This window comes from Haliotis rubra, unplaced genomic scaffold, assembly GCF_003918875.1.
Source record: "Haliotis rubra isolate DU_JTF1 unplaced genomic scaffold, ASM391887v1 Scf12, whole genome shotgun sequence".
Classification (NCBI taxonomy): Eukaryota; Metazoa; Mollusca; class Gastropoda; order Lepetellida; family Haliotidae; genus Haliotis; species Haliotis rubra.
In genome coordinates, this window is record NW_025765114.1 from 3,776,358 (window position 1) to 3,804,116 (window position 27,759).

Consider the following 27,759-nt stretch of genomic DNA (forward strand, 5'->3'; position numbering starts at 1 on the left):
TATCGGGCGATGTAGGGTGTGGGTTGTATAGGGCGATGTAGGGTGTGGGTTGTATCGGGTGATTTAGGGTGTGGTTTGTATCAGGTGATTTAGGGTGTGGGTTGTATCGGGTGATTTAGGGTATGGGTTGTATCAGGTGATTTAGGGTGTGGGTTGTATCGGGTGATTTAGGGTGTGTTGGGAGATTTAGGATCGGGAGATTGTAGGTGATTTAGGATGTGGGTTGTATCGGGTGATTTAGGATGTGGGTTGTATCAGGCGATTTAGGATGTGGGTTGTATCGGGTGATTTAGGATGTGGGTTGTATTGGGTGATTTAGGGTGTGGGTTGTATCAGGTGATTTAGGGTGTGGGTTGTATCAGGTGGTGTAGGGTGTGGGTTGTATCGGGTGATTTAGGGTATGGGTTGTATCGGGTGAGGTAGGGTGTGTGTTGTATTAGGGGTGTAGGGTATGGGTTGTATCAGGTGATTTAGGGTGTGTGTGTTATCGGATGCTGTAGGGTGTGGGTTGTATCGAGTGATGTAGGGTGTAGCTTGGGGACAACAGACTAAATTTAATGTCTCCATATTGTCTCACAACATAGACTAGGTCGTATATAGAGTAGCGGATTAACAACTCCTACGAGTGATGTCTCTAACGGACGATGTTGTACATTCTGCGCCAAGGCTATAAACACACACACACGTAATTCACCACATGGCATACATTCAAAGCCGACTATTCCTTCCCATCCCCATTTCGAATCTGCGTTGGACTTCGTCAACCTTATCACACGTCTAGACGTCTTGTTTTCGAGGAAATACGGTAGTGATCAAATATATTTACATCGATATAAGTAATAAACCTTATACGTCATTTTCCTGCTCGGGTATTTCCGGTGAAGGCGAACTATATCAACTGCTGACGTCGCACGGAGGGTATAACAACGCGGGTTGTTCCGGCGTGATTAGATCCATCCAACAGGGAGGTAACGTCAGCACAGTAACTGCATGACATTCATACTGTGCTTACCACAAGCAAACAGGCGCGTCCTTTGGTAAATTGGTTTATTTGAAATCTGACCGTGCCGCTTGGGTACATCATTATAATAACAATCTCCCCATATCGTGGCCTGAATCTGTGAGGCCCTGTCCTAATTTATGCCCTCCGTTTTTAAACGACACAATAATGAATGGTCTAATACAAGTTTGTGAATTGATCATATTCCACGCCAAAAGGTACGTATATGTGATTTAATGTCACGTCCAGTTGTAATGTCCTAGATGTCAAGGTTCAAGAGATGTCAGCAGTAACGATGTCGAATACGGTGGGGTATGGCAATTTTCCGAAACCACGACCCGTTATCAGAAGGGCAGTGACCCACTCACTATGTCCTATCTGTTTATTTGGGTGTGCGGCCTGTGATCGAAGTGGCAAGGAATGTCATTCACCAGCCGTGTGGCGCACACCCCCACAAGAACGCTGGTTGAATGCATAATACATAATGATCTACTTGGGCACACAGCCTCAAGCCAGTTGTGATTACAGCCGCGTCAATCCTTGGCGGTTGGTGAGATATGCGGAACTCTTATCGTAATTATACTCCTTGTTGCGCCAATCTACTCAACGGCCTAATTAATCTTAACTGCAAACCGCTGGATTCCGTGATGTTCCGAGTTGTGTATGGCTTGGTGGGATCATCCTGAATAGAAGGTGAGAAAACTGTGTTGTTGCGACTGACATTGATGCTGAGAGGGAGGGTAGGGAGATAGACTTTGCCTTTCGTACAAGGATATGTTTAAAGAGTCTTTTAAAGTATATCTATACTTGTTTTGTTGTCGTATTGCTGCCTGTCGTCGAACTATTCACTTGTACAGTCATGTGTTTTGTGCATGATGTTGTATCTTGTGTTGTTCGTCGCACTCAGCACTATCCCTGCTATATAATGGCTGTTTGTAAATAATCGACAGTTTGACGTGGGTTGTATAGGCTTCTGTCGGGCGAAGTTCAAAGCAGGTTGTATGCTGTGTATCGGGCGATGTTGCGTATGGGTTTTTCAGTGTTGTATCGGGTGATGTCGAGTTTGCCCTGTATATGGTTGTATTAGGGGTGATGCAGGGTGAGGATCGTGCTGTATTGTATCGGGTGAAGTTGGTGTACGTTGTATAGGGCTGTATTGGGGGTGATGTAGATTGTAGATTATATAGTGTTGTATCGGGTGATGTATGGTGTGGATAGTACTGTGTTGTATCGGGTGATATTAGGTGTGGATTGTACTGTGTTGTATCGGGTGATGTAGGGTGTGGATTGCACTGTGTTGTATCTGGTGATGTAGGGTGTGGGTTGTACTGTGTTGTATCGGGTGATATTGGGTGTGGATTGTACTGTGTTATATCGGGTGATGTAGGGTGTACATTGCACTGTGTTGTATCGGGTGATGTAGGGTGTGGATTGTACTGTGTTGTATTGGGTGATGTAGGGTGTGGATTGTACAGTGTTGTATCGGGTGATGTAGGGTGTGGATTGTACTGTGTTGTATCGGGTGATATTGGGTGTGGATTGTACTGTGTTGTATCGGGTGATGTAGGGTGTGGATTGTACAGTGTTGTATCGGGTGATGTAGGGTGTGGATTGTACTGTGTTGTATCGGGTGATGTAGGGTGTGGATTGTACTGTGTTGTATCGGGTGATATAGGGTGTGGATTGTACAGTGTTGTATCGGGTGATGTAGGGTGTGGATTGTACTGTGTTGTATCAGGTGATGTAGGGTGTGGATTGTACTGTGTTGTATCGGGTGATATTGGGTGTGTATGGTGTGGATTGTACTGTGTTGTATCGGGTGATGTAGGGTGTGGATTGTACTGTGTTGTATCGGGTGATGTAGGGTGTGGATTGTACTGTGTTGTATCGGGTGATATAGGGTGTGGATTGTACTGTGTTGTATCGGGTGATGTAGGGTGTGGATTGTACAGTGTTGTATCGGGTGATGTAGGGTGTGGATTGTACAGTGTTGTATCGGGTGATATTGGGTGTGGATTGTACAGCGTTGTATCGGGTGATGTAGGGTGTGGATTGTACTGTGTTGTATCGGGTGATGTAGGGTGTGGACTGTACTGTGTTGTATCGGGTGATGTAGGGTGTGGATTGTACTGTGTTGTATCGGGTGATATTGGGTGTGGATTGTACTGTGTTATATCGGGTGATGTAAGGTGTAGATTGCACTCTGTTGTATCGGGTGATGTAGGGTGTGGATTGTACTGTGTTGTATCGGGTGATATTGGGTGTGGATTGTACTGTGTTGTATCGGGTGATATTTGGTGTGGACTGTACTGTGTTGTATCTGGTGAGGTTGGGTACGCGTTGTATAGGGCTGTTTTGGGTGTGGTTAACTTGTTTGTTTGTTGTAGCCGGTGTAACAGGTTGCTGGCTGTATGTGGTGATGTGGCGTGTGAGTTGTATAATGTTGTATGGGGTGATGTTGGGTTGTACATTGTTGTATCGGGTGATGTTGGGTTGTACATTGTTGTATCGGATGATGCGGAGTGATATCATTATTTCGCCTGCTTGATACCGATGTACCTGGATGTACATACATTTCCAGAATATTCCTCTGTTGCCTTCAACCTATAAACCCGTTTATCCATCAAATGTGGGATCTGGGTTTACAGTAGACTTGCACAAGTCTCTAATGTAAAAAAATATAGTTTAATGATAATTTCGAAAACAAATATAAATAACAGACTGGCGTCCTGTACTGTCCACTTATCTAGACTTGCCTCTTTGAAGGACAGAAGTACTATACAGTATACACCCATGGGTTCAGCATTCAGTACAGCCTCCGAGCAAGGCTAGGTTTACAGCTGTGGGAATCTAGATGATAACAGCAATCTCGCAGCGCCTTTAGCAAATGTACATAAGTGGCATGCAGATGAAACGTGTGATAAACGTAATATTGTCTATGTCTCATGGCAGTACAGATTCTGTTATAACACGGGGAGAGCCCAACGTGACGCAGATGGTCGGTCACACTTACCTACCCCAGTTAACTGTCTCGTGGATGGACACTCAACCGTTGAAACAAATACACTCTGTTCAGTTTTGAGTAGGTCAGGATGGTTTCTTTGTGTTATAGCGAGGAGCGTATAGAGAAGATAATACCTTTTTTGATGATAACATATTATACCATTAAGGAAGTAAATAGCATTGCTTTTCAAACGCTCGTCCCGTTGTGATCAGGTGATAGTTTTTGGTTTCGCCAAATGACTCATAGCTCACATGCACATTTTTCAGTTAATGTTATGTTGGCAGGTAGGGAAGCGTGAACGTTGTCAAGTAGATGCAACTATTTCGCGAATACACAGTATTTTTTAAGACGGATTAACACAATATTCACTTCAGTGATTACTGGATGTATCCGTGAAGACTTTTATTATATTTTATGAATAAATTCTAATATCATCACTATACACTGAGTCATTGTTGAAATATACACCTACCCATAGCTTTAAGAAATGCAGCTCGCTCTACCACCATGTATAGTATAATAAAGTACACTTTTGCCCTGAACTATTATAGTTAAAGTACGAGGACTCTTACGGAGTAGTTTACTGTAGGAGGCTGTAGGAGACGATGACAACTGACATGCATCGTGATATGACGTCGGTTACCAAGGCTACGTTTGACAGTGTGACATCATGCGAAAAGTTTACCTTATCGCCAGATAAGTGCTGTCGGCGCCTTTGACCTTTTAGCAAAGCATCTTAGAAAGGTAGATATCGTGTCGTGGAGTAGTTTTTCAAGTTGTATTTAAAACTTTCTTTGTATCATACATTTCTGTATATCCTTGGTTGATATGCTGTCGACTGTCTTCACAATAACCTGCAGGTTTTTAAACGGGGGCCTGAAATATTTTGTCAGGGTCTGCATAGAGACATAACAATATAGATTGACTGTTGGATCTTTGTCGCAAGACAGTGTCCAGTACATATATTCAATTAAAAAGAAACCATAATCTGTAGAAATTCGCAAAAAATGCACCAGGGGTAGAGGAATATACGGAATGATACTCACGTGGTAAGCAAATCGCGTTAAGTGTCTTGTCTGAATTGACTGTTAGAGTTACGTACGTAGAGTTGTATCGGGTGATATTGGGTGTGGACTGTACTGTGTTGTATCTCGGGTGATGTAGGGTGTACATTGCACTGTGTTGTATCGGGTGATGTAGGGTGTGGATTGTACTGTGTTGTATTGGGTGATGTAGGGTGTGGATTGTACAGTGTTGTATTGGGTGATGTAGGGTGTGGATTGTACAGCGTTGTATCGGGTGATGTAGGGTGTGGACTGTACTGTGTTGTATCTCGGGTGATGTAGGGTGTGGATTGTACTGTGTTGTATCGGGTGATGTAGGGTGTGGATTGTATTGTGTTGTATCGGGTGATGTAGGGTGTGGATTGTACAGTGTTGTATCGGGTGATGTAGGGTGTGGATTGTACTGTGTTGTATCGGGTGATGTAGGGTGTGGATTGTATTGTGTTGTATCGGGTGATGTAGGGTGTGGATTGTACAGTGTTGTATCGGGTGATGTAGGGTGTGGAATGTACTGTGTTGTATCGGGTGATGTAGGGTGTGGATTGTACTGTGTTGTATCGGTGATGTAGGGTGTGGATTGTACTGTGTTGTATCGGGTGATGTAGGGTGTGGATTGTACTGTGTTGTATCGGGTGATGTAGGGTGTGGATTGTACTGTGTTGTATCGGTGATGTAGGGTGTGGATTGTACTGTGTTGTATCGGGTGATGTAGGGTGTGGATTGTACTGTGTTTTGTATTGGGTGATGTAGGGTGTGGACTGTACTGTGTTGTATCGGGTGATATTCGGTGTGGAATGTACTGTGTTGTATCGGGTGATGTAGGGTGTGGATTGTACTGTGTTGTATTGGGTGATGTAGGGTGTGAACTGTACTGTGTTGTATTGGGTGATGTAGGGTGTGGACTTTACTGTGTTGTATCGGGTGATGTAGGTTGTGGATTGTACTGTGTTGTATCGGGTGATGTAGGGTGTGGACTGTACTGTGTTGTATTGGGTGATGTAGGGTGTGGACTGTACTGTGTTGTATTGGGTGATGTAGGGTGTGGACTGTACTGTGTTGTATCTCGGGTGATGTAGGGTGTGGATTGTACTGTCTTGTATCGGGTGATATTCGGTGTGGAATGTACTGTCTTGCATCGGGTGATATTGGGTGTGGACTGTACTGTGTTGTATCGGGTGACGTAGGGTGTGGATTGTACTGTGTTGTATTGGGTGATGTAGGGTGTGAACTGTACTGTGTTGTATTGGGTGATGTAGGGTGTGGACTTTACTGTGTTGTATCGGGTGATGTAGGTTGTGGATTGTACTGTGTTGTATCGGGTGATGTAGGGTGTGGACTGTACTGTGTTGTATTGGGTGATGTAGGGTGTGGACTGTACTGTGTTGTATCGGGTGATGTAGGGTGTGGAATGTACTGTCTTGCATCGGGTGATATGTGGTGTGGACTGTACTGTGTTGTATCTCGGGTGATGTAGGTTGTGGATTGTACTGTGTTGTATCGGGTGATGTAGAGTGTGGATTGTACTGTGTTGCATCGGGTGATGTAGGGTGTGGATTGTACTGTGTATTCAAGTGCAATAGGGGTGACAGTCGTAACAACGCATATCCCAGCGTGTATCAGCATAGGGCCATCTTGTTGTGAGCGACTTGTATAAGGCTCGTCTTCCATGCTGATTTCGGTTCCTTAAATGGTCTTGACAACTGGACAAATGCTTCTTATCGTCCCGTATCATTAAATTAGTATTTCTAATTTATGGTAGACTATCTAACCAGTAAACACAGCTCGGCTGTCGAACTATGGAATAAGTATTACTTTTTTGGATTCAACGATTTGTTGAAATTGAGGTGAGTGAGTATGGTTTTACGTCGCTTGTAGCAACATTCCAACAATGGCACCAAGGGGACCCCAGAAGTGGGAATCGACCCCAGACCTTCGTCATGACAAGCGACCGCTTTAACCACTAGGCTCCTCCCTCTCCCCTTTAAATGAGGACAATAGATTCATAGTGATATAACTATAGCATAATGAGTGGGCGGGTGAGTCGGATTTTAAGTAGATGTGAGTACTATTTTCTGACGACAGGTCAGTTTCCTGTGGATGGAAAGCTGATTCATTTCAGTGCTGGGGCATGAGCAACTCCGATTTTTAAATATAGACTTCCACTGGTGTCAGCGCAGATCACTGAGTGCAAGCTGACGCAGGTATTCTACCAACGAAACAGTGACACTTAAAACGCCATCTGGGATTTGAACTCAGATTTTTGGGTTGGGCACGATTGAAATCCTCTTCCGTCTGGAAGTTAGGAAGAAACCCCAGAGGTATATGGGACACTTACGATAGGATACACAGGTATTTGGATCGGCAGGAGATTCAGCATATTTTCATATCATGTTTGATGAAACGGTTTAATCTGATCATAATTACATTACGTAATTAGTCTCAACCTTTTGCACTGAAATAGAAATAATTTAAACTCCTTTCACGATAACTCGTCTATCATACTTCCATCATCTCACAAATGGGCCTTAGGACTTAAATCGATCAAAATTCTATAAAATGTTGTATGTAAAATTGTGAATGCCACTATACTCTGTAACTATATAGGACACGAGACCGACGATCGGATGCGATTAACGGTTATATGGAAACATAGTTTACTATATCCGAGTGCGTCACATTAACAAAAACCGACACGCCAAACTGGCGGATGCGACAAACGGATAGGTGTTAGCAAAATCTTTAACAATTCGGGCGTTAAATACTTTATGTCATCGATTATACAGTGAGTGGAGCACAGTTTTATTACTCGTGACAACAGCGTGACAGCTTATAGCCCAATTTGTGACAGCCGGTCTAGATCCCCAACCTCTCGCTCTATGTATTTGCTTAACGCAACCTTTGTACTCAGGAACCGTTGTGCTATAACTCGTTGTATTGTTTGCAATCGACATGGCACACGTCCAACTTCGGAATCATTCGATCATATAGCTTTAAGTAGTGTGAACATATATGACGCAACGGATATAGAGACACGATTTCAAGAAAGGGCTTGTGGTTTTGAATCTGTACATGGTAAGTCTTAGTGACTTATTTGTTTTGAACACTTTGTCGTTAATCAAATGCAGTTTATGTGCATGTAATCTATAAGTTAATAGGCTTGGTTGGTACGTGCCCGTTACTTGAATGTCATATCAGCATGGTAATTACCCGTGTTTACCAACACAGCAGGTGCGTGACTGAGGTAATGTTAGGCTGTATGTAGTGGTTGATATGGACGTCTTATAATGTATGTATCATTATGATCGGTAGTACCTCACATATAATATCGTGCGTTTCACACTAAAGCATTACCTCGATTAAAAAAACAACAGACTATGAATTGCAGTAAGTTGAATTGTTAGAATTGGACACCTTGTCGATTGTTTTGATTGTTGTTATTTTTCATGTTTTTGTACTGAAATATCATTAACACTTTCACTGCCATTTGTGTTCGTGGTATGGCGTATTTCACAGCTACTTGTTTTAACGTTAGTACATATAATAAAGTGTTTGGGAAAAACAGTATACATTTGAAATTGGATTTACAAAATTACAAAAGATATTAAGTGGGGTACGTTTCTCAAAGGGAGCGCTAAAATGATCCTAACTCCCAGACTTAAACATACACTTACGACAGTCTTAGCACTATCATCGCTTTTACTCTTCAATGTGAGAATTGATTGAAAGTTTACTGAATGCCAGCATTACTTTTATGATCTAACATGCTATAAAACAAAATACATCTCTCGACGCGAATAGCTGCAAAATGCCTGATGCGGCGTTAAAGAATCTTCACTCACTCACTCACGCTTTGTTGAACGGGCCTGGATCTGTTGTGAGATACTCATTGGTATGATGAATGTCATATCGCCCAGCATACCCGTATTCAAATACATCGCCATCAAATAATCATTTCCTATCTGTTACGGGGCGGTGGGGTAGCCTAGTGGTTAAAGCGTTCGCTCTTCACGCCGAAGATCCGGGTTCGATTCCCCACGTGGGTACTGTGTGTGAAGCCCATTTCTGGTGACCCGACAGGATATTGCTGGAATATTGCTAACTTACTCACTCACTGTCTGTTTCGTGTTATCTCCCATCAAACATGGGCATACACCTTCCCTTGCCCAGCAGCTTAGTTTTAAAATAATTAAACGCTAATACTTTTGCAATACTTTGAGCTCGGATTAAGAATCAATATTTACCTTCAAACCTTTCCCATATCACGAACGTTTAACGTGGTAATTGTTTCTTATATCTAAAATTTCAAAAGTCTTGAGCTACCATGTTACCATGACCTAGTCCTTTGACTATAGTCATATATATTTCATTGTGCATGGCTCATAGTGACCTTAATCTGATTCCTCTTCCGTCCACACAGAAAATTACACATTATGCGTTTGACACATTTCCTGTCGTATTCACCGTCATTCAGCTCTTGCGGTGTGCATTCCTGCGTACAAGGGAGTTGCCTCCCTTTGCTTAGCAAAGCAGGGTTATGTGGTCAGATTAAGTCGAAGCATATTTACACTTTAGAACAAACTCTTAGTTTTGGATGAGACGTGTCAGTCATAGTATGACCTTTACCCTGTGAAAATCCGGGTTGAACGTTGGCTGTCTGTCGACACACTGCAAGTTCCGTGCCTTGTGTGAATGTTTTACTGACATTGTCTGACCAGAACATATATTAGGCTAGCGCAGTGGATGGTGTGAAAACACCTTTACATGCTTGGCCCAGTTTGATTCCCTTTAAGGTATGTAATATGTAATTATTAATCTGTTTCCACTGTTCGAATCTTCACAAAGATCCTTCGAAACACTTCTTTGATGGGCATTTTAGAAGTTGAGTTGATGGAGAATGATGACAATTGTTTTGGATATACAACTTCTTTTATTGTTAAAGGCGACGTTTCGACATAGTTTCTAATGTCGTTTTCAGGCAAGGGATGCAAGTGCAACATTAGAATCTATGTCGAAACGTCGCCTTTCACAATAAAAGAAGTTGCATATCCATAAGAATTGTCATCATTCTTCATCCTTATTAACAGTATGTAGCATAATTTACAGTCGCCATCTTTATTAATAGGGGCGGTGAGGTAGCCTACAGGTTAAAGCATTCGTTCGTCACGCCGAGGACCCGGGTTCGCTTCCCCACATGGGTACAATGTGTGTCCACCGCCGTGATATTGCTGGAATATTACTAAAAGCAGCGTAAAAGCATACTGACTACTGACTCTTTATTTATAACCACTTACAAAATTGTATTTTGTTTCAGCCAAGTGCACATGTGATCTTGTGACGTCATGGGAAGCGGAGCCACAAAAACCCTCACCACCTCACCGGACGAACGCGGTATGGTGCATCGCGTCATCATCGAGGATAGCGTCATATCGCGTGGCAAGCGGAAGTTCACGTGTCCTGGTCGTCTGGTCGGGAGCTGGAGGGCGGGAGAAGTAGTCGTTGTGAAAGTCCTGGAAAAGTCCGTCCCCGATGAACAGTACTGGGATGAGGAGATCGAGAAATGCAGAAGGCTCAGAGAACACATCATATCCTTCGGCAAGACTGTAAACCTACCGATAAAAATTCACGTCGAATTTCCAATGACTGCCTACGTGGACAAAGCATCGAAATGGATGAAGAAGAAGATGAAGCTTAAAGAAGGGGAATTTGTGCTTGTTGAGGAGCCGCTGGGAGAGGACTATGCCGAACTGTTGGACTCGTGTGGTAAAGTAGCAACCAAGGTGCCTCAGGGTGTTGCCGACATTTTGGGCGAACTGATGCACTTCACCTATCATGAGTCATGCCGGAAGGACATATTTTGTGGTTTTCAAGGAACAGTTTCAGGGAATGTTGTGTGTCTTTCCGAGCCGACAGTCCATTCGGTAGACACCAAATACAGGGAGACAGACATGGGGTTGGAAGGCATCATAGAAGCGTTCATCAACCATAGGTGTACGGCAAGGTGCCATGGCTGGCTGAAGCCAGGCGGGGTGAATCACACCAAGTTCGAGTCAATATGCACTACGGTATAGGGAGGTAGCCTTTGTATATTGTGTTGTTTTGGACGGAACGTGAATAACCTGCCTTCAATACTCACAGATCATTCGAGGTGCAGCTGTGATCATGCTGTCATGGCTTACGCTGGCCGGAAGTGACATCAGCCAAGGTTGAGGACATCCGTGTCGCCTTTGTGTATACATGTATATATATGATGACAATGGTGTTATAAGCTGTTACGTTTCTGAAGACTCTTGGATTATGGATTTTTCCAACATTTTATGGGCAATGTTTAGCCATCGAAGTTTGACTTTGTTAACTTTGACATTACCATTGTGTTTCCAAGTGATAGACTTGCGTTATTGGACCATAAATGACGTACAGTTTCCGCCGTTAAAACAGTGTCATGAATAGAGTTCCGTACATTCCATGATGTCTGTATGGCGTCTGAAAGGACAGTTTCAGCCAGTCGTGAAAGTAATATGTACTGACAATACATAGCGTGTGAGGAACTATCGGATCTGGCTAAAGTTCTCCCTTTGTTAAGATATGTTATTGTTCATACGTAGTTACGATGCACACATTGTATATACTGACGTTTTAACCAAGGCCCTACTGACAGTCAGTATCAATCGAATAGTATACAAAGGAACATGGTGGACAGATTTCCTTATAAAATAACTAGCACGATTTCATTGTATAACTTTGTCCACCATGCAAAGCCTATTTCTCTCGAGGTTGTACAACACGGTGTCCTTTGGTGCTATCTACTACAAATGAAAACATGACAATATTTTATTTGGCGTGTAATAGATATTTATTGGAATAATATTATATACCATCAATCTTCAATGGAGTCCCCTTGAAGTATTCACCTGATTAATGCACTGTGCACAATCGAACTATCTGTAATGATCAAGTTCAGATTTATTGTATTTTCCTCGATCCCTTGTCATGTCAGCATGTATGTATATTAACGTCAAAGTGTCTAAGTGTATATAAGATATACTTGCTGGCGCCACAGTAAATATAAAGTCAGTATTACTATGCCTTGTTGACCTCAGTCGGTTCACAGGATGATATGTGCAATAAACACGGATCTCAGAGTATGTTATTGATGTGTTATATAGAGACCTGACTGCTTAGGGATTAACTCTCCATGAGGAATTACGGATTATTTGTCTTAGGTATTAGTTCTGAGTCTTGCCAAAGGAGGTAATCCATAAATATGGGTTTGTTGAGGATTATGCTTAATGTTACCCATAGTTTCTGTTTGCAGAAAATATTAAAACGTGGGTTCAGTGATCTCAAGTTGAGACACGAGTTGGCCTAAACGTCGTTTGCGACGCCATTAAGAATGGTTAACGTCATCTTTGCTGTGACGTCACGTTGCTATGGGTCTCTTGGCAACCTAGAACAATTAGAACGGAAAATACACTCAAAACTATCATAATCCAGCAAAGATCTATAAGCGTACCCCAATTAGTAATTTTTGATTGTATATACAGTGTCATTTCATCATACAAATATTGTCCCCAGCACCAGTGATTGTCATACGAAACTAAATTGATCGGATGATCCAGCGCGGGGATTTAGTTGAATGGATGTTTTCATAGTTAGAAGGCATGGAGCATGGCTCTTTTTATCAATCATTGTATGATCTTGTCCGGATTCGATTATTACAAGCCAACGACATGTAAGGAAATATTAAACAAGGAACAAACGGCTTTAATTACCGTCAGTGTCCTACCATGCCCATGTAGGTTCGGTGCTGATACATCAAGTAGATTGAATGGGTATGTCTGAAGAAAAGGACTCTGTTGGACCTTTAAGATGGACTAAACCAAGGTTAATCGTAAAACCGTTCCCACTTCTTTTTCTTAAGTTTTAAGGGCGGTGGGGTAGCCTAGTGGTTAAAGCGTTGGCTCGTCACGCCGAAGACCCGGGTTCGATTCCCCACATGGACTCAATGTGTGAAGCCCATTTCTGGTGTCCCCCGCCGTGATATTGCTGGAATATTGCTAAAAGCGGCGTAAAACTAAACTCAGTCAGTCAGTCTTAAGTTTTAATGTATAACCACCCTGGGGTTCAGGATTAATCTGTTATAGAAACGCAGTGTGTGTTTCAGACACGACTGAAGTCCAGACTAAGATTAAGGATGGATTAATGATCATAAACCCCTATATTGATCCTGGGACATTATCCTGGGCGATTGACCCTGGGAGCATTATGTATGCCCCATTTACTTGATATAATGTCAAAGACTTAGACTCGGTGTATTTTACATAGAAGGTAGACCTCAGTGTAGCAATGGTCATACGAATTCAATTAAAACGTGTCCCTTCAACTTGTAGCATGCCACACAGTTGCACCGTCAGAACATCCTAAGGTACATCGCATACAATGTACGCAGCCAACTTGTAGTTGGTTGGTTTGATGTTTAACGCCACACTCAGCAATATTTCAGTCTGTAAATAATTGTGTCTGGACCAGACAATCCAGTGATCAAAAGTATGCGCATCGATCTAAGCAATTGGGATACGATGACGTATCGATGTGTCGCTCAAGTCAGCAAGCCTGACCACCCGATCCCGTTAGTCGACTCTTATGACAAGCATGGGTTACTGAAGACTAATTCTAACCCGGACGTTCACGGGTTCAGCCGAGCTGTAAGACACAAACCGAAACATGAGTCTCATTAACCTATTCAGGCAATGACCTACTTTTCCGCCGATCCGAATGTTCTCGTTTGAAAGTGAAAATAGACATCACAAACAACTATGGTTACACTGAATTCCAATTCCTTGTTTAAAAAGAAAATGGTATTTACAAACAATTTTAATTTTAAACTTTAATAACATCGTATTTCTATATTTTATGGCGAGGTGTAGGCAGCATGACCTTAACTAAGACGTCACAGACTGCCCCTGTTTGATGAGGTCGTAAAATGATTCACAATGCATTTGGCTTACTGGCTACACCTGTTATGTGTTTTTTGCGCTTATTCAGTGTAGTTCTGTAACACACAATGTGATTGATATAATATCAAATCCGTACCAGACCGCCAAACGTTTTAGCGGCATAGCCTCGTTTTGAGATTTCAACGATTTCCAGGTTTCCGCTTCTCAGAGCTCGCTGTACGATAGAGCACGCTGCACGACGTGTTTGCAAGGATTAGAAGGAGCGTAGTGTTGCAATATACAAGTGCTTAGATGTATCATATAATACTGATTAATATTTATGTATCCAGTTAAATGAATTGGTCTAAAAATCTGGACTGGTTATTGTACTAAGTTCCGCAATAGGACGGAACCCTGTCAGCAGGAAATGAGACTGTTGTGTAATCAATGTTTTGACTTGAGGACCTGATGATGATTTGGAGATTGACGTGCGATTTCCGACGTAATGCGTATTCGCACACATACATAGGACTTGTCCTAATTCGTACTATAAGCTGACGTCTCGACCAGCGTAGGAAATTGACGGTATTTCGCTTGAGAATCCAATTGTGAACCCACACCGATTGAAGCCTTCTTGTTCGTGACTGTGATACTGAAATTAACGCTAGCGTCTCTTCTCACTGAACGGACGAAATGTTGCCGAGTCTTGCGTGAGAATCTCGCGAGATACGAAATGTCTGGGACTTTAAAACTAATCCAAAACCAAATTCGTTAACAATCTGTATTGTTACTACAAGACGTATGCTACAAGTTGTTTCTTCAAGACGCGTCGTGAAAACTCTCCGTGAGAGATATAAGCGATTATAAGCGTCTAAATGTTATTTTCTCAACAATGACTAGTCACGGATGGGGTAGCCTAGTGGTTAAAGCGTTCGCTCGTCACGTCGAAGATCCGGGTTCGATTCTCCACATGGGTACAGTGTTTGAAGCCCATTTCTGGTGTCCCCCGCGGTGATATTGCTGGAATATTGCTAAAAGCTGCGTAAAACCAAACTCACTCACTCACTATTAGGTGCTAGTGAATCATGCTTGTGACAAAGAACGTGTCTTGTACACGAGACTACCCAGAAATACCATATTCTACTGTAATGCCTTGTTTTTAAGTTCGATAGGAAGGGTACCACAAACTGCCATATATTCAGTTTCGACGACATGATGCACAGTTAAACCCGCAATACTTTAATCTGCCCTACCTATAGAATTCAGTTAGCTGGGTCGAGTCTTTAGCGTGTCAAACACTGGTGAGACATCTCTCGCTAGTTATTTCCTACAAAGGTCAGAACCAGATTTGCAGAACGAACAGCAGCAGTTATATTGTCATTACTTGTGGAGAGGTATGGAGTGTTGAGTATTTGGTTGTGTGTGTGTGTGTTTGTTGAGGCGGGAGTTTGGGAGTGGGGGGTATTGGTTGTCACATGATGACAGGATGTGTTTAAGGACTGTGAAATGTATCACGTCAACTGCATGTTGACAGACACACCGGTAATCTTTGACCTGAATAACAGCATGTATACTCGCCTTGGCGCCATTTCCAACGACGTGATCACTGTCAGCACACCAGTGCAAGCCGTTTTAGTAAAACCAGCTGAAGAGGCTTTTCCTGGGAACCCGAATTAGACAGACCATTGGAGATATTTACTTCAGGTTATTTGGTTGATAGCGTCGCATTGAACGTTGACGGCGTCGGGCGTTGCTGATGATATCACCCACTGGTTTATCTGTCCCAGACTCGATCATATACAGGACATCGGCGTATAGCTAGAATATATTCTGACTGCGGCATAAAACAATATCAGTCCCAACGTGTTTGCAGACATGTTTGGCACTGCATTGTAAATGGCCGGTTTACTCAGGTACTACATATTCGTACGCGGTGTTATAAAGTTATTTTAGTAAAAGAAAATAACACGGGTTTTATTATCGATTATTTTAAGAATGATATCATCTGCTTCCGTATCGTAATTATCACATATTCGGAATAAAAAATATATATGGCGTTCGAGATAGGCGACACAAAGCATTGAGCAATCTTGTTTCAAACCACGTGTGCAATCGAGGAAGTGAAGGGCTGGGAGAGTCTTGCTCAACTGTTCGTTCGCTTAACTGTTTAACTAGAGTAAACTAATACGCACATTAATAAGGTCACCTTTCTCAAATTTGTTTCTTGTTGTAAGACCTGGTCGATGGCTCCCAAATACAAGAGTAAATGCCAGTGCCAGTGTAAGCCCTGTGTGTTAAGCAAGTGGTTGTTGTTTGTGTCTGGTAAATATCACTGTGTCGTACAGCAGTGACTGGTAGAAGTGTTCTTAATTCTAGACAGGGTGTGGTCATTTACCGATTGTTACCGTTTTCTCATAGTTGGAGATGGCCGACCCTGGTTACCGACATGTGCAGGATCAGTGGAAGTCCCGGACTTTTAATGTGGTACTGTTCATCTAATTGTATGTACACTCTTTAGCTATGGAGTATCATTGAACTATATATATATCAGAGACGTGGACTCTGACTGTCCGGTATAGATGCCAGTACATTTAACAAGAAAGGGGATGTCACCAAACACAAGTTATAATATAATTGTTTTGAATCAATCAGTCACGCAATTAAACTCAGTTACAGTGCACTTGCCTGTCACTCACTTAAACTAAGTTACAGTGTACTAGTAGTTAAATGTCACTCACTTAAACTAAGTTACAGTGTACTAGTAGTTAAATGTCACTCACTTAAACTAAGGTACAGTGTACTAGTAATTAAATGTCACTCACTTAAACTAAGTTACAGAGTACTTGTAGTTACCTGTCAAGCACTTAAACTAAGTTAAAGTGTACTAGAAGTTAATTGTCAATAACTTAAACTAAGTTACAGTGCATTTGCAATTACCTGGCGTAAAACCATAATCACTCACTCACTCTAACTGCAAGGGGCACCCTTGTGTACAGGTTCGACGGGACACATTGTAACCTATCAGTGGATGTGGCTGTGCGGAGTGGTCATGAAACACAGTACACGTTAATGTTTATGAAACGTGTGTAAAATCTCGGTGGTGCTCTGTGATGCTCAGTGTACCAGACAAAAGACAGTGGATGAAGTTTTGGGTTGTTTGTTGTTTAACACTGCACTCAGCAGTATTCCAGCTATATAGCAGCTGTCTAGCTGTAAGTAATCGAGTCTGGACTAGACAATCAAGTCATCAAAGGCATGATCAATTGGGTATAATGACGTGTTGATCAAGTCAACGAGCCTGACCACCCGATCATGTTAATCGCCTCTTATGACAAGCATGGGTTGCTGAAGACCAATTCTCAGCCGGATCTTCCAGGGTGTAGAGGATGAAGAGTTTCAAAATGTATATCCAACCAGGTGTTAGGTATTTAATGTAAATGGCTAAAAGAGAAATGTTTAAATCTGCGGATTTGCATGTTGACTAATTTTGTCGGGGTACGACCAAGTCACTGAGCCGGATCACATGTCTATCGTATCACCAGCATGAGTTGCTGGGGACCTATTCTAACCAGGACAGGGCCATGGGAGACCACATCCAAGGCATCGTAAATAGATGAGCAGAGTAGCGTCCCCCTGGCAGCCAGAAACCCATGGTCGTGGGTTCGAATCCCAGGTCCCCAGGATTATGTTTACTGGCTTGTGAGAGCCATCCACTACTCATCTCGCATTTCGCTGGCTCACCTTCGATACTGTTCAAAGCTGTTAAACCCTTTTCTTATCCGGAATTTCGCGGTGAGGTAAACCATCCGTCTAACTTCCCCGTATGGGTACAGTGAGCGAAACCCATTTCTGGTGTCCCTCGTCGTGATATTGCTCCCTCCCTCACTCACTCATTCACTCGCTCGCTCATCTAGAATCGTCACTAGGGTGTCCGGGCATCAACCTAGTTCATCTGTGTATATTCCAATCCTGGCCTCAGTAAAGATACAATTGTAGCAGGGATGACGTTTTTAAAGTCCGTAAGGAAGGGACTGCTCAATGTCGTGTTCTGCACCGCAACATGCTTCTCCCGATGGGTACAGACGGAAAGCCAATTCCCAAGCCACACATTCCTACGCCACGGCTAAATGTGTCGGACACTTCGGCTGAGTTGTCTCAGTCCCCTCTGGAGTTATCCTCGTCCGATCTGGATGTTGGAATTTTCGACACTACAGAGGCTGACACTTCCGCAACTCAGCAGCCAGACACATCCCTGCTGCTTCAGGATCAGCGCAGTCAGCCTTTGCCATTGACACCACCTACACCAGCACCGAGAAGGAATCGCCCAGCTCACTCTAACTTGACTGAACCTGAATCGGGTCCCACTTTGGTGCGTCGGCCAACACGTCCACGTTTGAAACCGAACTGGATGAGGGACGGTCAGTGGGAGGTCAAGCAGAATGCTGTCTGGGTCTAACCAGTTTTCCCCAAGTTACAAGTTACCAGTTATTTCTGCTATTCACATGATCTAATCAGACAGATTTAGTATTAATGTCGAGGACGCCATTTCCCAAAGGGAGGTGAATGTAGCAGGGATAACTGACTTGACCTTTTGTATATATCGTATTTTTTCTTTACTTAATTGTATGTTCATCTTTTATCAAGATTCCATTTGTTGCATCAGCCATCTTTCATATCATTATCTGTTAAATGTCCATTTGTTATATGTTGTCCGTGTTTGCCGCTGAACGCCGCCTCTTAATTGTCACATTTTCATCTGTTTCCTGGAGCCTTGTCAACAAGAATTTCCCTTCACCTCTGTTCTATTTTTCTGATTCAGTACCCATCCTCTGGGCTTTCCCTATTCTATTTATAAGTCACATCAAAGGCTGCCTTTGATGTGTTATCTTTCCTCTAATTGACTATTGTGTCCCTATGTCTACTTCCTTTGGCATACCTGTCTTCCACCTCACTCCAATTGCTGTTGCTGAGGTGGAAACATCTTTTCTTTCTTCAGGTATGGCCATTTTCTAATCCTTTTCCATCTGCCTCAATTTCATCTTAACTTCTATACAAACGAGGGGAGAAGTGTGTAACTCTTGGTGGTTGCTATATAGAAAGGGACTAATAACTGTGCCAAGTTTCGTTCCACTAATTCCACTGCGAGTAGGTCAGGAGAAATCTTTAATGAACACCCCTGGTACATTTATAGATTTGTTTTGCAAAAGTTTTTTTTATTACCTTGGCTAACTGTGATAATACTTGTTTACAATGCATAATATTATATTTAATGTTAATTTGATATTGAGTGACTTATTTTAATGACTCCAATTGCTGTTGCTGAGGTGGAACATCTTTTTCTTTCTTCAGGTATGGCCATTTTCTAATCCTTTTCCATCTGCCTCAATTTCATCTTAACTTCTATACAAACGAGGGGAGAAGTGTGTAACTCTTGGTGGTTGCTATGTAGAGAAGGGACTAATAACTGTGCCAAGTTTCGTTCCACTAATTCCACTGCGAGTGGTCAGGAGAAATCTTTAATGAACACCCTGGTACATTTATAGATTTGTTTTGCAAAAAGTTTTTTATTACCTTGGCTAACTGTGATAATACTTGTTTACAATGCATAATATTATATTTAATGTTAATTTGATATTGAGTGACTTATTTTAATGACTCAATTGCTGTTGCTGAGGTGGAACATCTTTTCTTTCTTCAGGTATGGCCATTTTCTAATCCTTTTCCATCTGCCTCCAATTTCATCTTAACTTCTATACAAACGAGGGAGAGGTGTGTAACTCTTGGTGGTTGCTATGTAGAAAGGGACTAATAACTGTGCCAAGTTTCGTTCCACTAATTCCACTGCGAGTAGGTCAGGAGAAATCTTTAATGAACACCCCTGGTACATTTATAGATTTGTTTTGCAAAAGTTTTTATTACCTTGGCTAACTGTGATAATACTTGTTTTTACAATGCATAATATTATATTTAATGTTAATTTGATATTGAGTGACTTATTTTAATGACTCCAATTGCTGTTGCTGAGGTGGAACATCTTTTCTTTCTTCAGGTATGGCCATTTTCTAATCCTTTTCCATCTGCCTCAATTTCATCTTAACTTCTATACAAACGAGGGGAGAAGTGTGTAACTCTTGGTGGTTGCTATGTAGAAAGGGACTAATAACTGTGCCAAGTTTCGTTCCACTAATTCCACTGCGAGTAGGTCAGGAGAAATCTTTAATGAACACCCCTGGTACATTTATAGATTTGTTTTGCAAAAAGTTTTTTATTACCTTGGCTAACTGTGATAATGCTTGTTTTACAATGCATAATATTATATTTAATGTTAATTTGATATTGAGTGACTTATTTTAATGACTCAATTGCTGTTGCTGAGGTGGAACATCTTTTCTTTCTTCAGGTATGGCCATTTTCTAATCCTTTTTCCATCTGCCTCAATTTCATCTTAACTTCTATACAAACGAGGGGAGAAGTGTGTAACTCTTGGTGGTTGCTATGTAGAAAGGGACTAATAACTGTGCCAAGTTTCGTTCCACTAATTCCACTGCGAGTAGGTCAGGAGAAATCTTTAATGAACACCCCTGGTACATTTATAGATTTGTTTTGCAAAAAGTTTTTTTATTACCTTGGCTAACTGTGATAATACTTGTTTACAATGCATAATATTATATTTAATGTTAATTTGATATTGAGTGACTTATTTTAATGACTCCAATTGCTGTTGCTGAGGTGGAACATCTTTTCTTTCTTCAGGTATGGCCATTTTCTAATCCTTTTCCATCTGCCTCAATTTCATCTTAACTTCTATACAAACGAGGGGAGAAGTGTGTAACTCTTGGTGGTTGCTATGTAGAAAGGGACTAATAACTGTGCCAAGTTTCGTTCCACTAATTCCACTGCGAGTAGGTCAGGAGACATCTTTAATGAACACCCCTGGTACATTTATAGATTTGTTTTGCAAAAAGTTTTTTTATTACCTTGGCTAACTGTGATAATACTTGTTTACAATGCATAATATTATATTTAATGTTAATTTGATATTGAGTGACTTATTTTAATGACTCCAATTGCTGTTGCTGAGGTGGAACATCTTTTCTTTCTTCAAGGTATGGCCATTTTCTAATCCTTTTCCATCTGCCTCAATTTCATCTTAACTTCTATACAAACGAGGGAGAAGTGTGTAACTCTTGGTGGTTGCTATGTAGAAAGGACTAATAACTGTGCCAAGTTTCGTTCCACTAATTCCACTGCGAGAGTAGGTCAGGAGAAATCTTTAATGAACACCCCTGGTACATTTATAGATTTGTTTTGCAAAAGGTTTTTTTATTACCTTGGCTAACTGTGATAATACTTGTTTACAATGCATAATATTATATTTAATGTTAATTTGATATTGAGTGACTTATTTTAATGACTCCAATTGCTGTTGCTGAGGTGGAACATCTTTTCTTTCTTCAGGTATGGCCATTTTCTAATCCTTTTCCATCTGCCTCAATTTCATCTTAACTTCTATACAAACGAGGGGAGAAGTGTGTAACTCTTGGTGGTTGCTATGTAGAAAGGGACTAATAACTGTGCCAAGTTTCGTTCCACTAATTCCACTGCGAGTAGGTCAGGAGAAATCTTTAATGAACACCCCTGGTACATTTATAGATTTGTTTTGCAAAAAGTTTTTTTATTACCTTGGCTAACTGTGATAATACTTGTTTACAATGCATAATATTATATTTAATGTTAATTTGATATTGAGTGACTTATTTTAATGACTCCAATTGCTGTTGCTGAGGTGGTACATCTTTTCTTTCTTCCGATACCTCAGCAACAGCCTCATAATAAACTCATAACATCATCACCATTGTTATGTCTTGTACTGCCGAAATTCCCAGGCGACCTCGGCTACACAATGTTCATCAAAAGATATGCACACGCACAGTACGTATCTCCTCTTTCAAGGAATACACAAGTAGTTACAAGAAACAGGTGTAAGTAAGGGGAACAAGGTCGAGTCAAACACATTCCCGAGGAAAGACGCGACAAACTTCCACGAAGAACAGGCTTGCATTCATTGTCCCGCTGCTTGTATTTACGTTTCACCGACTGCGAATACGAGGTCACATTGTCGTTTCGGTGGAGTTTTGTCCATTGTAAATACCCAAGCTCGTTCATGCGTCTCTAAGAATCATACTTCACGGCAGCAGTTACGTCCCTTAGGCGTCATTAAAACAATCACGATGGTTCTAATGTATTGCAGATTTGTTCGAGTTATAACTTTACCTATACCTTTCTTCGTTGTTCTAGCTTGGGATGATCTGAAACACTGGAAGTTAACATGTATATTGTACCATACAACAGTGATTTGTACAGGTGGCACAGAAGATAGACACTGTTCTACTCGACGAGGAGACAAGCAAGACGGATTAACCCTTGACAGGTAAGGAAACAGTTTTGTCCAATGGCCGGCACAATCACATAATTGTTAGCTGCACCATGAGTCATTATCGTTCACAGCAATGCCTCAACGCATGCGCCATGCAGTCACATATTTACCTGTTACAGTGTTTTTTTGTCCGTAATATTCTGTCCTTTACAACAGAGGGGGTTGACGTTATAGGAAGTAGGGAGGGCGAAGGGTGACGGGTGTATCATGGGGTGGTCACCCAAGTAATTTGTAGTCTCGAGGCGGAAGGAGGGGGTCGGTATAAAGAATACACATATTTGGGGTGGATGATGACAATTATGTTGAAGGGAAAGGGACGAGCAAAATATGACAAGTGTTGGGGGGTGGTTATTGAGTCAGTACCTTCAGTACATTAGTACTTGAAATACCCCTCTCAGACCGCCCTTGTAACAAATCACTTGTGAAGTTGTTGTCACGCTCTATCTCGAGTCCGGCCAAGTGTGTGCACGAGCAGTATGGGTGCTATGACGTGTACCACCGATAATACAATCATCGGGATATATATACGTTATATCATTCTCCATCTTCGGAACAGGGGCGGTGGGGTAGTCTAGTGGTTAAAGCGTTCGCTCATTACGCCGAAGACCCGGGCTCGATTCCCCACATACAATGTGTGAAGCCCTTTTCTGGTGTCCCCCCGCTGTGATATAGCTGGAATATTGCTAAAAGCGGCATAAAACTTAACTCACTCACTCACTGGCCAGTGTAATTCAGCACTTGCTGAAGAGTTACATCCTTTCAGTTGGACACATTCCAACTCTATTCACGCACAGCACAGCTCGTTGCTTTACCCCCCGTGTCAACTAATCACCTGTATAGACGGGACTTCTCTGTGGATGTATTGACGGGTCACTGAACCGAGGCTGGTCAGTTGTTAATCTCCCCCTAGGGAGTCTGGGTCTGAACACATCACCAGATTCCCACGCTTGTTATAAGTGAGTGAGTTTAGATTTACACTGCTTTTATCAATATTCCAGCAATACCACTGTGGGGGGACATCAGAAATGGGCTTCACACATTTAACCCATGTGGGGAATCGAACCCGGGTCTTCAGCCTGACGAGCGACCGATTTAACCACTAGGCTACCCCACCGCCCTAGGCTTGTCATAAAAGCCGACTATATGTAATGGTCATCGCTGAAGGTGCTACTCTACCCCGACAGAGAGCAGCTTTGCCAGTTTCTGGTTTGCCTGGTCCAATATTTACTGGGTGTTTCATGTTGTTGGAATAAAGCTTACCTGACCTCACGTGTCATGACCTTCACATTTGACATAGATATCCTATCAGTCAAAAGTAACTCCAATGTCTATTGTGTTACTATATCATACTCGATGATCCAGTATATCATATCTCCATTCTGTATAATGATAAGTACCCTGGACCCATTCGCTTCTTTTTGGAAATGACGTCACAGCTTCCACTCTTTACTTCTTGGAGTGAGTGAGTTTTAGTTTTACGCAGCTTTTAGCAATGTTCCAGCAATACCATGGCGGTGGACCCCAGGAACTACACCGCCCCTCGTCTTCTTGGAACATATGTTTTTTCAGCTCTTGAGCTTGAAATCACTAATCAATCAAATGCGCCGAACGCAACATAAATTAACATCGATACTTCGTCCAAGCAATCTCTCGAATATAAATACGAATAAGATGACCCTTTAGCTGAAATAATACATCTTCTGTATTTTAGGGCAGACGTTCTGCTATAAGAAACCCCGATAACATTTGAGGCGGCACGGAAAAGCCAGTTGAGTCCTTATCCAGGATATCACACACTGCACTTTATCCAGGATATCTCACACTGCACCTTATCCAGGATATCTCACACTGCACCTTATCCAGGATATCTCACACTGAACCTTATCCAGGATATCTCACACTGCACCTTATCCAGGATATTTCTCACTGCACCTTATCCAGGATATCTCTCACTGCACCTTATCCAGGATATCTCACGCTGCTCCTTATCCAGGATATCTCACACTAAACCTTATCCAGGATATCTCACACTAAACCTTATCCAGGATATCTCTCACTGCACCTTATCCAGGATATCTCACACTGCACCTTATCCAGGATATTTCAAACTTCACCTTATCCAGGATATCTCCCACTGCACCTTATCCAGGATATCTCACACTGCACCTTATCCAGGATATCTCACGCTGCTCCTTATCCAGGATATCTCACACTGCACTTTATCCAGGATATCTCACACTGCACCTTATCCAGGATATCTCTCACTGAACCTTATCCAGGATATCTCACACTGCACCTTATCCAGGATATCTCACACTGCACCTTATCCAGGATATCTCACACTGCACCTTATCCAGGATATATCTCACTGCTCCTTATCCAGGATATCTCACACTGCACCTTATCCAGGATATCTCACACTGAACCTTATCCAGGATATCTCACACTGAACTTTATCCAGGATATCTCACACTGCACCTTATCCAGGATATCTCACACTGAACCTTATCCAGGATATCTCACACTGCATCTTATCCAGGATATCTCACACTGCACGTTATCCAGGATATCTCACACTGAACCTTAATCCGGATATCTCTCACTGCACCTTATGCAGGATATCTCATACTTAACCTTATCCAGGATATCTCACACTGAACCTTATCCAGGATATCTCACACTGCATCTTATCCAGGATATCTCACACTGCACCTTATCCAGGATATCTCACACTGAACCTTAATCCGGATATCTCTCACTGCACCTTATGCAGGATATCTCACACTTAACCTTATCCAGGATATCTCACACTGAACCTGATCCAGGATATCTCACACTGCACTTTATCCAGGATATCTCACACTGCAGCCTATCCAGGATATCTCTCACTGCACCTTATCCAGGATATCTCACACTGCACCTTATCCAGATATCTCACACTGCACCTTATCCAGGATATCTCACACTGCACCTTATCCAGGATATCTCACACTGCACCTTATCCAGGATATCTCACACTGAACCTTATCCAGGATATCTCACACTGAACCTTATCCAGGATATCTCACACTGAACCTTATCCAGGATATCTCACACTGCACCTTATCCAGGATATCTCTCACTGCACCTTATCCAGGATATCTCACACTGCACCTTATCCAGGATATCTCTCACTGCACCTTATCCAGGATATCTCACACTGCACCTTATCCAGAATATCTCACACTGCACCTTATCCAGGATATCTCACGCTGCTCCTTATCCAGGATATCTCACACTAAACCTTATCCAGGATATCTCTCACTGCACCTTATCCAGGATATCTCACACTGAACCTTATCCAGGATATCTCTCACTGCCTTATCCAGGATATCTCACACTGCACCTTATCCAGGATATGTCACGCTGCACCTTATCCAGGATATCTCACACTGCACCTTATCCAGGATATCTCACACTGAACCTTATTCATGGCCTGACTGACTCTTACATAACTGTTCTAAATATACCTTCATCCATTTGGCCTCCCAGTCCCTCATATCTTGCTTTATCTACAAACATTAACTCAGCAAAAACTTAAAAACTCTTTCAGAAGAAAGAGCGAATTATAAGTGTGAAAACACACTTTAGATAGCAACGCCGCATCAGCCCAATGGATCTTGAGCAGATTTCTATTCTAGACGTTGTAGTTAGTGTGTGTCTTAAAACTTTGACACTATGTTGATGCGAGTGGGATAAGAGTTAACTACTAGATGATGTCAGTCATGATACTAATAGTCAAAGTATGTTCTGCTTACCCTGTGTTAGAATTGTCCAGGAAGAAAGTGACGGTCGCACATTTACCTTATCTGCCAAACGAACTCGTATAGACTAACAACTAGTCTCTGAAATGAACATATTTTACTGAAAAAAGTTCATAGTAAAAAAAATATAATGAAAAGGAGCCCTGGGACTTTCTTCTTGCGTGGGATTTCTTGGATATATTTGCTTCAGGGTCTGTACGACAGACTAGAACTCGTACAGCTTACCGATTTATTTGTGCAATATTGACTCACCGTTCTTGTTCCCTCACAGATACCATGGGTTCTGTTAACACAACACTCACCTCGGAAGACAAGGATGAACACGGATGCGACTATTTCGCAAGCTTTGATCACTTTCCCTATTCGGAAACATCCCACGAATCCTTCTACCTCGGTCGCTACTCCCGTGAAGGCAAATACAGCTACAAACACGACGACCTGTGTCGCATCAGGGCCAAGAAACACAAGGTAGGACGCCGTCGTCACTGGGAGTGCAATGTAAGGATTGGTCAGGTGGCTCAGGAGGTCGCCAAGGACTTTAACAAGGTGGTGGTCAAGCAGAAGGACAAGATCATCATCTCAGTCCCCATCCGAGCCGAAATGTCCACCGTGTTCAACGAATGGTCGCCGGTTGGGCTGTGCATGAAATGTTGCAGTCACCACGAGAAGAAGCTTGTGGTTGGGGAGGTCGTCATTCTGGAACCCTACTTCAGCAGTTATGAGAACGAATACTACAGTGACTCAACAGGGTGTTCTGAGAACGAGAACCTGAGCGAGGAAGACAAGAACATTACACAAGCTTTCTCTCATTACTCATGGGAACACAGTGGTGGTAAGTATGTCATATGTGGACTGAAGGGGAGGAAGATGGACAAGGAGTATTATTTACGTGGCCCGACCGTTCACTCCAACCCAGTGGCCGGCAGGGGCGGAGAAGAGGGCGAGGGGGGTGAGGAGGAAAACGAACACGAGGATTTTGGGGACAAGGATGAAGGGTTGCTTGGAATCCGGAATTTCTTTGTGAATCACGAATGCAACAAACTTTGTGAGAACTTTTCTAAATTATAAACGAAGACGAGTCTCACATGTATACTGACAATTACATTTGGAGAAGCATGAGTTGGTTCGCTGATAAAATATTTTAAACGAGGTGAACGCTTGTTTCAGATTTTCCTCTGAATCATCATATGACATTACCAGTTCCTGTTGTATATAGACGAATTTTATATTTTGTCATCTAAATTCTTGTGTTTCATGGATGTGTTTGTTATTTCTTATTTGATTTACTACCATTAAGCTCACAGCTGATTGACTCATCATACTCTGAGGGCGTGGGTAGATGCCCATGCTTTCAATCACCGGTTTGCCTGGTTTCAGCCTCGAATGTTTCCCATCGGCGTTGTATATCTGAAATCAGTGTATGAAATAAGCCAAAACCCCAGCCAGACATCAGGGCGGGTAACTTCTAAATGTTACGAGTCCAAAATGGATTTAACCAGTCCAGACACCAAGATATGA

At 42.2% G+C, this 27,759-nt stretch overlaps 2 protein-coding genes across 7 annotated transcripts; both read left to right on the forward strand.

Moving 5' to 3' along the window:
• Positions 1-938: 938 nt before the first annotated feature.
• LOC124262794 (alpha-protein kinase vwkA-like) lies at positions 939-12,207 on the forward strand. 6 transcript variants are annotated; one of them, XM_046697349.1, is made up of 2 exons: positions 939-1,037; positions 10,380-12,207. In XM_046697349.1, exon 2 carries the CDS (start codon positions 10,408-10,410, stop codon positions 11,134-11,136), a length of 729 nt encoding a protein of 242 aa, XP_046553305.1. In that variant the 5' UTR covers positions 939-1,037; positions 10,380-10,407; the 3' UTR covers positions 11,137-12,207. The 6 variants fall into 6 exon arrangements, with proteins under 6 accessions (XP_046553305.1, XP_046553312.1, XP_046553299.1 ...); XM_046697356.1 differs by lacking the exon at positions 939-1,037 and adding an exon at positions 1,080-1,218; XM_046697343.1 differs by lacking the exon at positions 939-1,037 and adding an exon at positions 1,246-1,693.
• Positions 12,208-22,244: 10,037 nt separating this feature from the next.
• On the forward strand, positions 22,245-27,496 carry LOC124262824. Its single transcript, XM_046697394.1, has 2 exons — positions 22,245-22,432; positions 26,513-27,496. Exon 2 carries the CDS (start codon positions 26,518-26,520, stop codon positions 27,307-27,309), a length of 792 nt encoding a protein of 263 aa, XP_046553350.1. The 5' UTR covers positions 22,245-22,432; positions 26,513-26,517; the 3' UTR covers positions 27,310-27,496.
• Positions 27,497-27,759: the final 263 nt, after the last annotated feature.

Bases quoted from the DNA above. Each gene is read 5' to 3' on its own strand.
- LOC124262794 (XM_046697349.1), top strand. From the start codon at position 10,408: ATGGGAAGCGGAGCCACAAAAACCCTCACCACCTCACCGGACGAACGC.
- LOC124262824 (XM_046697394.1), top strand. From the start codon at position 26,518: ATGGGTTCTGTTAACACAACACTCACCTCGGAAGACAAGGATGAACAC.